Source organism: Vanellus vanellus (genome assembly GCF_965231255.1).
Source record: "Vanellus vanellus genome assembly, chromosome: 2".
Classification (NCBI taxonomy): domain Eukaryota; kingdom Metazoa; phylum Chordata; class Aves; order Charadriiformes; family Charadriidae; genus Vanellus; species Vanellus vanellus.
The window spans coordinates 123,032,647-123,050,670 of record NC_138906.1 but is presented as its reverse complement, the minus strand read 5'-3'; the positions used below and the strand labels follow the sequence as shown (position 1 = coordinate 123,050,670).

Here is an 18,024-nt window from a genome sequence, read left to right as displayed (position 1 = left end):
AGTGCTTTGTGTTTCATAAATGGATTGAATACAGGGTTGATAATGTAATACAAAATATTTAAAGATTAGAAATAGCAAATACCTGCCAGACTGTTTTATATGGAAAATGATATCTGATTCAGAAGATCTCACAACATACAAATACGAATACTTGCCAATTAATGCATTTGCAAGCTTTAAAATTCTGGAATTAATCAGACTGGGCTGGGCATAATACAGATCTCTCCTATCCTCCTGTCTATTTTTCTCCAGTCTTACTGTGTGCTCTCTTTTTATAACCATGATTTATGCTATGATCTTGGGGGGGATTTATTAAAGTAATACTATATCAACAAGGAACATATTTGATATGAATTATCCCTGTAGGTTTATGAGCAAGAATGACTGATGCCTTATAAGGTTCAAGTCTGTAACTTCAAATAATCTGTAATATCTTTCCAAAATGTTCACATAGCTAAATAAATAATAAAAACAAAAAACTTGAAAAAAAAAGAAATCAATATCACTCCATTCCTCTAAATAACACACTATACAACATAAAATACACCAAGCCACACAAAAGCTATTTCATTGATTAACCCCTTTTATAGTACACTTTGTAAAAGACACATAAGCACTGTGCAATAAAAAGCAAATTAGAACACTTGAAATCAAACAAAGAGAAGAAGCTGGTCCAATCTGCACTGAACCAAAGAAGCAAGCAGAAAGCTATGAAGAACAGCCTCTACTTAAGACATTTTTGAGACAGAAAATTCATACTGGTATTGAGCAAGTACAGCCAGACTTGTGGACAGAAAATTCCAAAATATTATCATTTCTCAAAAATTCCCCCAAATTCCAAAAATGACCGTCAGTGCACAGTCCTGCCAAGCCAAGTGTCAAACCAGGTGATCCTTATTTTACAGTAATACCACTGAGACAGCAACAAATAGTCCACTAAAAATTAACTGAAAAGATAGTCAGCTTCCGTGCTAACAGCATACCAATATAACCACAACCCAAACTTTGTATTATTTTGCCCCACAGACTGATTTGCCTTATGAAGAGCAAAGAAAAGAAATACCATCCTCAGTGTCATCCTCCCTAGACAAATGAGTAAGAGCCCAAATGGTGTCCCATGTTCTCCTCCAGCCTCCTCCTCACCTTTCAAGACAACTTCCACCTCTACCAGGGACTACAGCCTTGTTGCCAGCATCCGTACGGAAATACCATTTTAATGATTTATACAGCCACTGTGACAAAGGTACATTCTTTGTAAAGCCTCACAGGTGATTTTCAATGCTTTAGACTCAACTCCCATGAATGAGAAAAAGTAAGCAGCAGCGCACCCGCCATCAATGACAGGTAGTAGTGTTCGTACACCTTAGGTGACACGTGCATTGCTGGAGCAAGGGCAGCGGTACCCAATCTTTGTCAGGCGCACCACTTACCGTCTTTCGTGTTACAGGAAGGCCACTTGCGGACCTTAAGCACACATTTATGCAACTGATCCGGCACTTCCAAGAAGCAGAGGCCACCCCATGCTCACAGAGCGCTAATGCACGACAGCATGGCTCATCCCAGCACTCCCCGGACACTCAGAGCCACAAGAGCGGGGAACACAGCTGGGGGCAGGCAAACATTGCTACTAGAACTATTTTCTTTGAGGCATAGCCCACTTCTGAGCTACAGGCTAAGCACCTCAACATGTGAGGCTCAAGCACAAACTTGAAAGACACCACTTCCCTTTGACACACATTTGCTTTTCAGGGGTTCTCTTTTTCCCTAACATTCATTGTTTCACTGACAATCCCTCCCTCATCTCCTCTAGTTTCACAAAACAACTGATCACCCTGCACGGCCCGGACTTAAGTTTGGAAATCAGTCTGTACGAGATGACTCAAGCTGGCTGTAAAGCTACACACATGTGGACACCTGAAAGACAGGTTGTAGAATGGGAAAAAAATTAAACCCACATGAACAGCAAAATCCAAGTCAAAGTTTTAACACAAAGTGACAATGAATTATGCTGTGCCCAGAGAACAGACAAATAATCTTCCCTATGCCCCTCTGTCTTTTCACTTGTCAAAGGAAAGCCATGAGGCGGGGGAGGAGCGTTCAAAAGTATCAAGTAAATAATCTAACATTTGATTTGCAGGGTAACGAGATGGCTGGCTGAGATTTTGCTCAGTGAACTGAGCCTAGTTAGTTGTAAAGCCAAACACCAGAAGGAGTTAAGTATAAACCGAGGACACTCTGTGCAGTCTCTGCTGAGGACAAATATATAACTTCTCTACACTCAGCCTGAGGGATATTAATTTTAGGATACAAGACTACTGTAGGATAAGACAAGAACCTTGTATCCCAAGATTAATTCTACTTAGCTGGGAAGTCAATGGGATTACTCAAAGTGAAACATACACCAAACGCTTTGCTATATTGAGCCTTTAGTGCACCAAGCTAATTTAGTGCTTTCCTGGTCACCACGATCAAATAAATCTCTAGGTTTGGCTCTTCTGGTGAAGGAAATAAACACAAAGTAGATGAGCCAAATTTGTAACTAGCACCGAAGAAAATGAGAAATTTTATAACTTATTGCAAAGAAAAATGGCTCCAGATCTCACTGTAGATACAGCAACAGTAACTAATGCAAACTACATCGGCATCTTTTACCGACACAACCTTTTGCATCTCATCCATATTTAGAGATATATAACCTCCTAGCTGGGCTGCCTACAGATCTGCAAGAAAGAGCCAATGATTCTACCAAATGATAAGGCATTATTTTACTATGGAAAGCGAGAGAAACACATATAGCATATAGGATAGCTTACATAAAGCATATTTTTCTTTAATGAGACTCTATGTTTACATTTCAAATGTATTCAATCACTTTGTGCTAAATGCTTGAGTTAAAAAATCTGCAAGTTGTAAATTTCTAGAACTGATCACTGTCGAAGTATTCTGTAAAACATTACTACCATCCTATCTATGCAGCCCACACATAAAAAAGGAGGGAAAGAAAATGAAAGTTCATGTGGTATACAAGTTAAACATTAAAAGCTCTCGTAAAATCACCACCAAAATATAGTACTTACATCCAGCCTTTCACAAGCAGATTTGCAAAGGACATCTGTGAATCTCTTGCACATAACAAGTATGGAGAATTCCCAATATTCCCATTCATAAAAATGAACCTGTTACCATCTGTTGAATAACACTGCCACGGTCATTATACAGGGCTTGGCATAATTGATTTGTTTAATGAAATTATTTTTATCGCCAAAATCTTTAAGTAACCTATCAATCCATTTTAATCAAAAGAACTCAAAATAACATAAAACGATGAGTATTAAGAAAACACAAACTCTGAAGATAGATGACAAAAGAAAAACACCATGCAATTAACAGTGATCTAATTCCAAGCGGTTTTTTATAAAGAGATGACAAGAGCAGGTCTCCTTCTCTTTTTCAGGGAGTTTATGCCCCTGCTGGAGTGTAGCAGTGTATTGGAGGTTTCATGAATGTCATTATCTGTTCTTAAGAATAATTATTTCATATTTAGTTGATCTTAACACAGGAAAGATTTCTTCACCCATATGACAAAATGGTTGACTGTCTTCAGTAAAAACTAATAAAGTCGTCTTTGAAGTAGGAATGAAAGGAAACAAGATAAACTAAAAGGTAACTGGAGAGAGGGGAGAAATACATCCCCAAAAGAGCACCAGAAGCAAAATGTCAAGCTCTATGCTCCAATTTTACTGCTGCTCAGGATGTTTTTTTATTATTTTTCTTTCCCACGTCTTTTCAACTCAGAATGAATAAATGCAGCATACAGATAAACCATTAATGCAGAAAACCACTTTCATTTGAGCTCAAATGCATGACATGCTGAGAATGTTAGAAATTAAGTTATTAATAACAAAGATACGTAACACTTGGCTGCATTAAGCAACATCATCCCAGATTTCTATTTGTTTCATAAATGTCAAGTCTACATTCTGAAACTCATATCATGAAACATAACCTTTGAAATTTCACACGTTATGGATCAGAAATGTAAAGCTATGGAATTCTTCCATTCTGCCACATGAAAAACATGAGCTATGATACATGGAGAAAAACCTATTGCACAAAATAAATAACAACTCTACATCATGGTCATGGATCTCAAATTGGCAAAGATGAAACAGATTTATAGTTTATCACTGATTCACTTAACACAACCATAAAATTCAGTCTTCATCCTCTCTCTCACCCTCATTTTGTTATCAAAATTAAGACAGCCTTTAATTCCCATGTCTCCACTAAATTAAAATTTCTCAGTGGCAACCTGTTTCATGGATACACAGAGCCGTTAAAATAAAACAGTAAGAACCACAAATCATGAAGAGTAAACACATTATTGTTTTTTAGATGCCACTACTTCTTATATTAACCATACATTAAAAGTACTCAGTTATAAGCACGCAAATGTAAGATTAAAACAATAATAAAGATGTTTTATGGAAAGAGCTACAAAGTGCCATTTCCAAAGCATAGAGGAAATTAATTTACTTCCAACCAGACTTGTACACCAAACATAACAGTATTGTACCAGGTGTACACAACCAATCATTTGGAGATGAAGAGTAGTGGTGGAACACCAGGCTAGAATTTTGGAGACCTAGGGTTTATTTTCATACTCTGCTAATAACTTCTCAAATACATACCTATTCTTGTCCCATGCCATCCTCCTACCCTGTGACACTTATATTTGTATTTGGAACAAAAGCAATTTCTTGCTGTGTATTTGTTCTTTAGGTCCCAGTAGTGGTCAGGGTCTTTCTGTACAACTACAGTATACATTAACAACTGAACATTTATCTGTATATAAACCAACATTAAACTAAAGTGCTTGGACATTCGTGGTGCAGAGACAGAGAGAATGGGTGCATCTATGTGCATGTCTGTACACCTGCAAGCCAGCACTATCTTCTATAGAGGTACAATAATGCATTCACAGCTACAGTTGCTGCAGATCATGATAGACTGCAAAGTAAACATTTTTGTTGCTTTCCCAACCACAGAAACAAGAGAAGGACAAAAAAATGTGGTGTGTTCAACGTCTTTTCTGACTTGCATGTGAATGGGAACAACAATGGCATATGCATTGACTCAGTGACATTATTTTTTTTTCCAAAGAGAAGAGCGTTATTTTTTTGTAAAATCGCTTGTGTAGTATTAAACTAATAATATCTATCATATGAAAAAGTGCTTTATGGGGAAATCTGTTTCTTGGCATAACGAAGCACATACAGTTAAGGAAAGAGTTTGTAGAAAGCAGTTTAGAAACAAACTAAAATAAAGACAGCAATCGCAATACAAAATCTTAAAACAGTAATCAACATTTTCCATCAGGTCAAATTTGCAAACATACTCTGCACAGGGTCCAAAGCATACACTGGGGGCTTTGGGGCTAGACTACAATTCTCCAGATAAAAAAAAATGCTATTGTATAACCTCTCAGAGAAAGAGGTGCACCAATTTACATAGCAGCAACGTAGCAGTTACAGTGTAATGCCTTTCTGCCAGACATCCCGTTTCATCCTGGGTTCTGCCACATGCTGACACACCCTGAGCATGCAGCCTTCTGGGGACCTACCCAACAGCGCCTGGAACAGCATTTGTAGGTAACTGCTTGTCAGCAGTTTGTAGGAGGCTTCCTAGAGCTCTGAAGAGTTGTGGGCTGTTCCAACTCCTGTCTTTCCCTGAAAAGGCCAACCATATCTAGGATGCACTTCAAAATCCAGGCATCATTCATTTTCACCTGGGTATAATTTCATGTTATAAACTATGCAAATCAAAAGCTGTTCTTTTCATATGGCCCAAATGAAGATATTCACTTAGACATCCGTTGCCACTGTATGGAAAAATCAAGTAACATCATTGGAAAAGCTTGACTGCTGTACACAGACCAAACAAAATGGGACTCATCTCCAGTGATGAGCTTTGTCATTAATACAGTAGCAACGATTCATCCATCTTAAATAGATCCCCAGGTTACTTAAAGAAAAACGTTATCAGACAAGTGTAATGCTTTGAACTAGGCCACTATCATCAGCTTGATTGTCTGAGACTTGGGACAAGCAACTGCATCTACAGAGCAGAACAAAGAGAGTGCTTTCAACCTGTATTTGAGAAGATTCCACTAAGTAGCAGTGGTAGATTTAACCAAAAGTAATGTTCATGCCAGGACACGTTTTAAGCGAGGGACGCTGTCCTACAGCGAGGTAAAGGGGCAACTACACTTCAACATAGTACTGTTCTAAAGTCGCTTTAAAATTCTTTTCTCCAAAGCAAGAAACTCTGGAAAACACATTTATTAAAACAAACATGCAGGAGAGCTGCAAAAAGCATGCTATGCAAACAACCCCAGAGGAAAAACAAGCAGAATGCCCCAGCAACTGGGAGCTAGTTATTAAAAAGCGGTACACAAAGAATACGGGGATTGTGTTGATTCCTGTCTCTTTCTTTCCATCACAGATAAGGGCTGTGGACCAGAAGAAAGTCCCATAAACTTGTGTCTTACCAAAGAACTTGAGCAGCTGGTACATGCTGCCCATGCATAGGGACCTTTAGAGGGACATACCGTGCAGCCTGCCTTCGGGCAATGCATGTACTCCCTGAAGAGCTCCTGCTGGAACTCTTGCTCTTCCAGCTTCTTTTCCCCATTATGCAGTCTCCCTGCCATAGTTTCTCTGTCCTCTTCCCTAGATTTGTCTTGACAATCAGAAAATCAGTTTAGTTTATCATCTTCGAACTTCCATTTTCCTGAATGCATTTTGTAAATTCCACTGTCCCTTCCCATGTCTCTCTAGAAGTCAAAAAGCAACATGTTTGCCTGGATTTCCATTTGTTGACAGGAAAATTTGTCAAGAATCATCACTTATGTTGCCAGACATCTGATCAAATGCTTCAGCTAGGGAGCCAGAATTCTCCAACTGTGTTCCCGGTAAATTTGTAGCATCTGAAATGAAACATAGGAAAATGGTTAACAGAGACACTGAGAAACTGCAGCAAACTCTCTATACCGAGGAATTCGGTACAAAAAATACCTCTCAGTTCACAGGATTTTCAGAGCCTTTCAGGAAGACACCCTGTGCTCAAATTCTATGTGATAAGGACATAATCATAATGACCTCCTCTGTCACCTTTGTTTCTGTGGGGGCAAGGAAGGGAAAGGAGGGCAGGCAAATGTATCAGGCTTATATCAGAACGTGGGAGTGAGTAGTTGCTCAAATGAGTCAAAGGATAGATACCACAGACCGACTCACACTGGTTTACTTTCTATGGACAGCAAAACGTTTCAAGATGACCTGCATCTGGCTGTAGTCAAGGAAAGAAGTCCTAACAGAATGAGTGTGGAGGGAGCAAGACTGGTGAGTTTGCTCTTGTTCTTCTCTCAAAGCAAGATAAGCAGTGTGCCTGAGCTGAAGACAGGAAAGCAAAACCACACCAGCATCAAGGGAGATCAGGATTCTATCTTCAGTGCCAACCTAGGCACTTGGACACCTGTGTCCTTAAAAAACAAACAAGCAAAGAAATCTTGATAAACTAGTCCTGTGAATTTGGGTAAATCGGGGCTGAATTACACTGTTCACCATTCTGTTCTGAAATTTAGTCTCTTGTTGCTTCAGGTTGTAGGTTGGTTTCTAACAATAATTACAGTTGTGCTAGAAAAGTCAGCCTGAAATGTTATTTGGAGCTGTACAGGTCTAACGTCCTATAATTCAAAAGCGACACATGAGCCAAACCATAACTTCCCCATAGCTGTCTTACTGCTTGGGGCCTGACAGCATCCACTGGAAAAAAGGGGTGTGGAGTTGCCAGTTCTACTATAAGAACAAATCATATAGATGGGTGCCTTCCTTCTCAATAAAAAACTGCATCTACCCACTTCATGAATACAGTAGTGGCACATATATGAACCCAGCCACCAAGCATGCAGACAAAGCCCAAAGTTAAGAAAAACAAAACAAACCAGCGGCAGTAACATACCTTGTGTAGATTCCCTTATTTCCTGAGCTTGTCTCCTCCCAAACCCACTTGGCTGCTGTCTCTGGAGTTTCTGTCTCTACAAAGAGATCTGGATGCCCAGCACAGTCTCAGACATGTCCTGGTCTGTATTCAGATCCTGAGTCTGAATGGAGTATCCTTCTCTTCTCCCAACAGAAAATTTATGGGTACCCTTCTTGGTGCTGATTCCAAAGTGCCAAAAGTCAGGCAGGATTTTCTTCCACGTCTGGGAGCTCTACTATCATCCCAGACATCGTTATAGTGCATCTTCAAGTTCTTTATCCTCTCTTGGTACTGCCCCAGGAAACAACTGGTACACTGATGGACAAGGTGCTCTTATACTTGGCTATCAAAGTCCAACAGACACTAATACCACCTCAATGTCCTGGATATTCACACATGCTCAGTGTTACCTACGTGAGGCCAGTTTGCAGGTATGATCGTTTCTTCTGAGAAATGTTCCAAGAACATCTTGGTAGATACAGACAAATCTGTACATAGCGAAGACTTCCAAAAGAAGTATCACCTCAAGTCAATGAAACAGAAACTGGACCAGAGAGGAGCATGGTAGATACTATGTCATGACTTGATGTCCGTACTTGAGTAAGCCTTGTCCAGAGCAAGAATAATTCACACAGTAGTGTGACCATGTACCACTGCTAGCAGATGCAGATGTAGTTCAGTACTTTCCCAGGAAGAGGTCCTTACATGGGTCTGCATGCCAAAACTCTTGAGTGTGAAAATGAGGTAAATCAGTATGGAACTGATCAGTACTGATAGGAAATCAGTGTGTGACAGCATGCCATAAACCTCCTTTTCAAAGGTACTAGATCAGCAACAGCTGGGCACACATAACACAAGCACTTCCAACAGCAAAAGGGAAACAGAAATATGTAAAATCTGCCATCAGAAAGCCAAGCATAAAAGGCAGTTCTACACCATAAAACTCTTTTGTCTAAACCCTCATGAATGGGCACTATTTTGTTGGACGTTACACTCAGATACTATACAAGAGCAAAACTGAAACTCCCTCAAAAATGAAAAAGAATGAAACACACTCAGTGGTAAAACACTCAAACCCCTTCTCCCAACAAGGACACTATGGAAGGCAATGAAGCTAGAAAGTTGCCAGTCCAAAATGGCAGCCCAGCCTTTGAAAGGTGAGGAGATAAGGTCTGAACTATGACACAGACCTTGTGAGAGTCCACTGCAACTGCAAACCTCCTTAGCCCCTAGAAAAGTACTCCAGATCCACTGCTACCTGAGAGAAGTCAAGACCAAGAGCCAGGGCTCCGAAAATGCTCTTTCCTCCAAGCTCCTAGCATAACTCAAGTAATGAAGCGTTGTGACTAACTTGATTCATGAGAACATCCCGAAATGCAGGCTGTTACAAGGAAATGTGAGATTGCTCTGTGCAATCTAAACCCAGGAATATACCTCTAGAATTCATTAAAAATCAAATCATATGTAAATCCATCATACAACACTTTAAAGAGAATTGCATATGGCTAGAGCGGTTAATAAGTAGATAAATGATGGAGAAAATCTTCTAATTCTAGCTCAGATCTTCAAGCAGTACTGCACATTATCAACTTGCCTCTCACTTTCATTTTAATGGATTCCAAAACAAATATGCACAAGATCAAGTTAATGTGAAGAAGCCACTGTTTTTAAATAAATTGAGTAGAAAACTGTTTGAAAGACTATTTTGTAGGTTTTCATTCTGTGAAGACTGTTTAGTAATAGAAAAAAAGCAATAGCTAGGGAAAACCCCATTACAACATATATACATGTTTATATAGTACAAGCACTTGCTGAGAGCGTGATGATGGCTCATCTTCTGTTACTTTAGCATGGAACCAGCAAGTTAGTATCAGCTGGAGGAGCATTGCATACAAATGTCTGAAGTTTCTTGTGTATTCAAAGGTACTACAGGTTCTTCTTTGTACAAATTTTCCATATTATGTGTTCATAAAAGCAACAGAAAGATTGGAAAGTGAAAGAAAAAATTTCCAACAGCAATTTTATAAATAAAATCACTGTTAAAATTTATTCACCTCTGCTACAATATCACATTAAATCAAATCTGCAGCGTGTATATGGCAGTAGCCTACCCCTGAAACCTTAGAGAAAACAAAGCAAAAATCCTCTACTATTCCACAATAAAAACGTCCATTTGTCTAATACTGTACATAGAGAAAACATTTTACTGATAGCTGTAATAATACTCTCATACTCTGAAGTACAGGATCTAATTACCATCAACTTAATTAAAACTAATTTCTTTTTATCGATTACTTAACTTTCTGACGTTGCTCTAACCCTACTGCCTTAGGGAATGTTTTCAAGTATTTCCATCAATGTTATGACTTTTTATATTAATTAAGATATTCTGATTAGTCTGCCCTTTTAGAAATTATTCTCAATGCTATACATCTGCTAAGTGACAAATGGTAGTTTAAACAGTTATACAACTTCAAACATTTGTGGCTTTGCTCTTTTTTTCCCCTCCTTTCCTTTTGCCCACTCCCTCCACCCCTAAGACAGTTCATGTATTGCAAAAGATCTGTACAGAAGAGTTTCCCAAAAGTGTGTCTTTTTCACAACTACGCACACAGTTAGTGAGCTGCTTTGTGCCCACTGATCAATTTCCCTTTCCAGTCCTCAAAGCTTGTAAGTACAAGATTACCTTATGTGAATGATAAAGGTCTATTAATTTTAGTGGATTTAAACTCAAACCACACGAAAAACTAAGCACAAATACTTAAGTGTTTCAAGGAGACGTGGACAGGCTTTGCTTAATTTAAGCCTAAATCAACAACTCAGCAATAAACTACCCCATGAAATATTAGACTTCCGTTAACCATAATTAAAAAAGCAGTTACAAGAAAAATTAAAACATCATCTCATTATGCTAACACTTAAGAAAAGTTGTATTTACAGTCTTTACAAGACTAAAACAATTTCTGCATACTCAAAATTGAGAGGAGATAATAATAATTTTTTTGGAATTAATTTTTTTTATTTTTTTTCATTTGCCTGGCTGAAAGCTGAACTAATTTGGCGCTGTTGGAAAATAATTTTCACATTGTTATGCTTTCAGTTAACAACTCACTTTCAATAATCAGCTACTTCTGCAAAGCTTTACTACTTGTCATGCAAGCTAAATCATCCAAATCATAAGTTATTCAAAAAACAAAAACTACTCCAATTTTATTCACTGTAGTGTCAAATACAATACGAAAGAAAATTACTTAACAGACCATAAAGAAAAAAAACAACAGCAGGCATACCCAGATTCTTACCTATCTGCAGAACTTCTTTCAAAATCTTTTTTTTTTAATTTTAAGCCTCACATAAAATTTCCAACACAAATGCTTACATAGGAAAAGCAGGGATGTGATACTATAAACAATTCTGCTTACTTGAAAAGCACTTAAAAACCCATCAATCTCACAATAAATAGCAGGACTGCACCATTGGTAAAAAAAAGAAGAAAAAACCCCAGCAATAGACTACTGAACAAAGCACTAAAGATCCTCAGAAACACCTTGAAATTCTGCTGAGATCTTATTTGTATAAGACTGACACACATGCTAAAGGGAAGCCAATTGATTATCAGTCAATACAAGCTTACCTGCTTAAGTGCTTTCTTTGTGTGCTGCTGGAAGGAAGCTACTAGCTTGCTTTGCACCGGTGCATTAGTAAGGCTCGAATCACGATTGGAAGACATTTCTTCAGATGTCTGCTTTGGGCAAACTTTATAAAAAGAAAAAAAAAAAAATCAGAATACTGTTATGGGGGTTATCTTCCCTATATCTTGGAAAGTCCTGGGGAGAGGGGAAAAAAAAGGCCAGTGCCTGGAAAATGAAAAGCCTGCTCTAAGAAATTCAACTAATCTTGAGGTCCAGATGTGCTGAAAATCTGGCCATATTCTAAATAAATGCATTGCTTCGCAAATATTTGTACCTCATCGTACCCTTTCTATGCAGTTCTGGAGGCCTTGCATATTTTGCCTTTTAGGTCCTGAAAGGTAACTGAAATAGTTTAATTATGGTTTTCACACAGAACCTAGACTAAAATTATCTTCCTCACCAATACATTTTTAATGGATTATTATGTGTTTAAACGTGTATTTATACAAGAGACACTGATGACCCTGTGTTCTAGAAATATTTATAAATATGTAACTTCACGCCAGATTGTAATGGCTTCTTAGGAGCCAGATGCATCTATTTTATAAGTACTTCTTGGTAAAGCTAAGAACACACACTTTCCCGTTTAACGGGTAGACTGGAATATCCTGCAAAGAGGAATTCTGGTCTCTCAGGTAATACACACTGCTACTTGGCAGCCTTCTAAATAACGTGTGTCTTAATGAACAAATACTACAGCACTTGCATTAAACAGCCTCTTGAATACATGTTGTGGGAGACACAGAAAAAGTCTCCTCATTAAAAATAAAAGGAAATATGATTGTTCTGAAAAAAACAGCTTTATTAAACAGATATGAACACTGTTAAAATAGCTGGAGGATCCTATTAGCCTCGGTGGTCAGGAAGCTTGACCAGAAGGGCTGTAAAAACCTTTCCACTCTTACTGCCATGCATTACTATTACTCTCACTAGTGTCCTAAGACAGCCCAGCTAAATCAGCATTAGCATGAATCCAGAATTTAAGCAGCTTTTTTTTCCCATTCTCCTCTGCTGACTCAATTTACATCTTCCAGCGCTGCTCAAAGCTGGTTTACCTGCTGACATACCTTCCTTATAATGCTCTGCAGCTGTATATGGTTTTCCAAGGTTCACCATACTTCGCACACCTACCAGCACAGTTTGAAGACACTCAAAGCAGACACACAGACACGTGCCAGAAATAATTTCAGCCCAATGTTTCTGTTTGCTCATGGATTTTCCCTCCCATACTTTATTGGAATGAGCAGACCCCTGAAGTAGCATTCTAACTCTCTTGCCTTTAGCAATGTTTCATAGAAGAAATATTGTAATGACTTTTTCTTTGTGTTCGTAGGAAAACAAGATAGAATAGAGACAATTTAGTTATCAGTAATTAATGGCCACCGTAAGATGGATGTGATATTAAACATTTTTTTTCACACTGAAAGAAAAAATAATTAATACATACCTCAAAAACAGAGAATACACTATGTTTTATGGCATGGGCATTGTGTCAAGATAATTTTCATATTAGACTAAAAATTTTCATTAGCAGATAAGACAAATCCTATTTCGTCACAAGATTTATAACTGATTTTTGTCACTTTTTTCCCTTATACTTGAAGGATTTGTCAAAATATACAAAGAAACTGCAACAGAAAACAGGTTCTGAGTTTACAGCATCACCTGGTTTGGATCAATCTTTTCCCCATGATGAGCAAAGCTTACTATCAAAAAAGACAACTTAAAGGAGCAGCAAAGTGTCAGCAGAAAACAAATAATAGCTGGTTTATATAATCTAAATCACTGCAATAGCTAAGCTCCTGAGACAAAGAACACCTACACCAAAATAAACACCTGACGTTTCAAATTACCTAGCTTTTGTCTTTTCTTTCAAAGAGAATTATTTTTACAGTTTTCTGGCAAAGTCTGAGAGTCAAAGGACTGAAGAAAAAAACAGAAATATATCGAGCATACAAACCCCACAGTTAAGGAGAGGAGAGCAGAAAAAAAATTAAAAATGCCTGAAGAATGGGAACTGTTATATACTTAACTGTCCCTTCTAAGAGAGGATATATCATGAGCTGTCATGAAAAATCTATTCCTCTTCTCTGGGATGACTGCAACTCCTGTTGCCTTCTTGTTCAAACGGGAGATTCTGATTTTCATTACTCTGATCTAGGACGTTATCCAAGAGTCTCCCCTATTTATTTTGGTGATGAAGTCCAATTAACTGATGATACTCAACACTACAACTCTTAATGTCAAAGTCACAATACAGCACAGGAATAAAAATAATCATACCTCTATATTAATTTTCTACTTTCATTCATTTTTCTTTTAACAATAAACCCTGAAATTGTGACAGGGTCTATTAGAGGCCATACTACCTATTTCTATCATTACTTCAATTTTACATAAAAATTTTAACAGTGTATTGGTTTCTTTTGGTTTTGTTTCTTTAAATCTTTGACAACAAAGTTAAACCAAGGAACAGGGATCCTTCTAATGGGTGAAGCAACTGGAACTGAAACTCACTGAAACAATAAATAGCTTTCCATTGCTGCAATCTCTTCTGCAGGTGCAGAAGGAATATCTCACTCTAGGCTGGTTCGGCTTCGTGCAACCCAAACCTAGTTCCTGCAGAGTTCTGAAAAACAAACTTTTTCCAGTAGTCTACGATTAAAGGAATAGGTATGTGAGGCTGAAATCTGCTGCTTAAAAAATTTAAAACGACATGGCGATTAGAGAAAGTCAATTTCATTTATTAACAACAAATTATACTTCCTTTCTAAAATTTGTTTTGTACATTATAAATATTTTCCTTCATATATCTCATAGCTTAAAATAGTAAGAAACTATTTTAAATATTGTTTTCCATGTTTTAATTAAATTTCCATTTCCATTTAAAACCAGCTTGATACAAATCATGGCTATAAACCTAACCATCTAGTAAATAAAAGATATGTCATTGCCTATTTTCCAAAAGCAGAAGACACAAACATTAAAAATCTAAATACATTATGTTAATTTATATAATTGCTTAATAACTTATACAGTCTATTCACTTTATTAGCAAAAAATAATACTGAAAGTGATATACAGGCTTTGTTTAGAGGATAATCAAGATATTGTTTACGAAACAATATGAATTGACTTTTCTGTAGGAAATGAAATATAAATATGAGACAATGAATAAATTCATTCTATAAAACTTGTTCTGCTACATAGTGATTTAAATCAATCTGTGCCAAAATATCACTATACTACAATGCCTGTGACCACAGAAAATTGTATTTATTTATTTGTTCATTTATATGGATAAAGTCCAACTGCTTTTCTCTGACTGGATTAGAAGTAAAAAAAGGGGAAAATATGACAGAAAAATATGTAAGTGTTTGAAATGAACACTGATGATCCCAGTGAAAAAAAACAATGCCTTAAGAACAGAGTAAGCATTTCTGCTAAAGAAACCAAAGAACACAGTAAAAGAAAAATAAATTCAAGAAAGGCCAGTGGTATTTGTACATAGGTACGACTTTGGAAAGCTGCAGCTACTTTGTCCATAAGCACTGAAGTTGCATGAATATCATCAGATCCATGTTCGCTTGAAAAGCTTTATGAGGAAAGAATGCTAAAAATAAACTGGATGCTGGGGAGGAAAAAAGAACCCTGAAAGAATGCAACAGATGAAGAAAAATATTTAGGTAGCAAATAAAGAGGATTCACCATTATCGCTACCATAGAAAAAGAGAACAAGAGCCTTTTTAAGCCTACAGGAGGCATTTCCATTTAATGGAGAATAATTAAGCTCCATTCTTTAAATCAGCTTCTTCAAGGGCCAGGACTGAGTGAAGGAATAAAGTAAAAAGCAACTATTAAGCCATAAACTGTTAGGTTATGAGCTGGAAGAGCAGCTGGGTTTCTGAAGATAAGACCTCCTTAGTGAGTATTCAGAGAGTGTTAACATGAATGATAGAATTAGAATTACTTAGCAAAAAGAGCATGTTAAAAATGTTCTCGACAACCTTCATTTAAAATAACTTCCTCTCTTCCATTTTTCCCAGACCAGTTTTGGTAATTATTATGAAAGGCTATCATCTACAAAAATCAGCAATGCTATCTTTTAATTTCAAAACTTACAGCCTACGTCTGTAATTTTTTATTACCTTTTACCTTCCCCGACTGAGAAATATGACACCTACATAAAACATATTAGAAGACGCGTTTCTTCAAAGAAACAATTTTTATAGGAATACAACTTAAAATTATTCTGTCTTGCTGCCACTGAAAGTTATTAGGAATAATTATAAACAGATTTATGTAACTAGATGGACAGAAAAATTCCTGGAGTGCTTTACAGGACTTATTTTCCCAAAATAAACAGCACAATTAATTCCGATTTCAGACAGACCATACTGATTTAAAATCAAACCAGTAAAATCAACAGCAGTTCACTTCCTTCGTTGTTACAGAAACCACAGCAGATGAGAAGGATTGTTTACTAATGGCCACACTACAAAACACAAATTAATATTGCTACCATATGCTAAAGAGTAGAGTCTACCTCAAGCATAAAATGTATGCACACACTCTGGAGATATGAAACTTCACAGAGAACTCCCTTAGGAAAACATACACACAAAATCCCTCTCTAAAATATCCATAAAATTCAATATTTTCTTTGGGTGACACAGATCTATACTTGTATTGACATAAATGGTCATGCTTTGCCAACACAGACGTATCAAGTAATTCACCTCCATCCCTCTTTGATCTCTAGAGCCCAACTTGCAAAATCTGAACAATTCAGAACTCAACTGTTGCCACCAGCTCTTGAAAATGAAAACCATTTTGGGAGTGAGTTAATTGTACAAGTATGCCAATACAAGCAGAAACAGATGCATATACCAAGGGTGCTACTGTGACTGTAATACACTTCTTGAAAAGCAATACTATCACTGTGAAATCATAAGTAATATTGAATAGTATTTTTTGGAAAAAGACTTCTAATACCACATCAGCTTGGTAGCTTGCACTGAATCACATTATATTCTCCGCATGCTTTTGAGCCCAAACATTTCACAAAGCTTTGAAAACTGTGAATCCTTACGCCAAAGGAAGTCAACATTTTCCCCTAAAAATATACAGCCTGTCATCACTAAGCCACCGATTTCTTAGGCCTCATTAATTCTACTGTACAGCAAAAAAAGCAGATGAGAAAGATCTCTCCCTCAAGGTCCACAGTATCTTCTCTCATTCTTATGACTCCCCTCCAGTAGCAATGAAACGAACAGAAGTTAAACTTGATCCAGGGTACAGTATTTATATTTATAGCTAGTTGCAGGGAGATGAAAAGAAAAAACAAACAGCAAAACAAGAAAAAAGTGAAAAACTGACTCTTTCTGATGTGTCATCCAAAATTCTGTATGTTCAAGCTGCTATTCTGTTACTGTCCTTCTGCTTTTAGAAAAGCCTGCCCCACATCCAGATGTTGCCATGTGCAACGGACATATTCAGCATAATTATCCAATATTATTCCCAAGAGACAAAATGCTGAGGATAACAGGTTTGCCTGAATTACCAGAAATTCCATTCCCGGAAAGGAACTGAACATCTAAATCTCGACTCAGGTTTCAAACAATGGTGAATATTCATTCCTCACTAGACAAGTTATCCTAGTGGCTTTGTAGGCCAAAAAGCACAAAGTGTTCAAGAGCACAGTAGTTACAAGGACAAAATTTCAGGATTCAGCATGAATCTGATCCTCTATTGTCCATCATTTCATCTACTATCTCTAAGAAAACTGCCTAAGAAATTAATTCTGCCGTTTCATGGTCGCAATTGAAGAACTTACAGTTTTAGGAAGTGCTGAAAACCAAAGTGTCTCAAGAGGAGACATGTGTTGCTCATACTTGGGCAAACACCAGAACCTATGTTTGGGTTGGGTTGGGGAGGGAAGTCATGCTACGGTAGGAAGGAATTGCTACCTCCTCCACAGTTACATCATTGTGCATTCCATTGGCTTGTGTGAAGACAATTTTTAATCAACTGCGCTCCATGGCTGATGGATTAGCCCTGGCTTCAGAAACCCTAGGGACAAATGCTTTTTGAGAACAGAACATCCTATTGATGGGCAAAAGGATATTATAGTCATCATTTTCCCAGGCAACAGTAATTGGGATTTTAATTCTTTCACCAACTGCATCTTTACATGCTGCCCCTGTATTTGAGGGAAATGGAATTTAGAAAAAGATATGAGACTGCTAGATTGCTTCTATAGAAATCCCGTTCCAAACAAAATCAACTGTAG

General features: G+C 37.4%; 1 protein-coding gene across 1 annotated transcript in view; it reads right to left on the bottom strand.

The window, feature by feature from the left end:
• ASXL3 (ASXL transcriptional regulator 3) overlaps window positions 1-18,024 on the bottom strand; it is a gene marked incomplete at both ends in the record, with an annotated part of 133,353 nt that overhangs the window by 48,384 nt on the left and 66,945 nt on the right. The window contains one exon of the mRNA XM_082479292.1: window positions 11,675-11,796. Within this exon, the coding sequence (XP_082335418.1) occupies window positions 11,675-11,796 (122 nt within the window). The remainder of the gene's footprint in view (window positions 1-11,674; window positions 11,797-18,024) is intronic.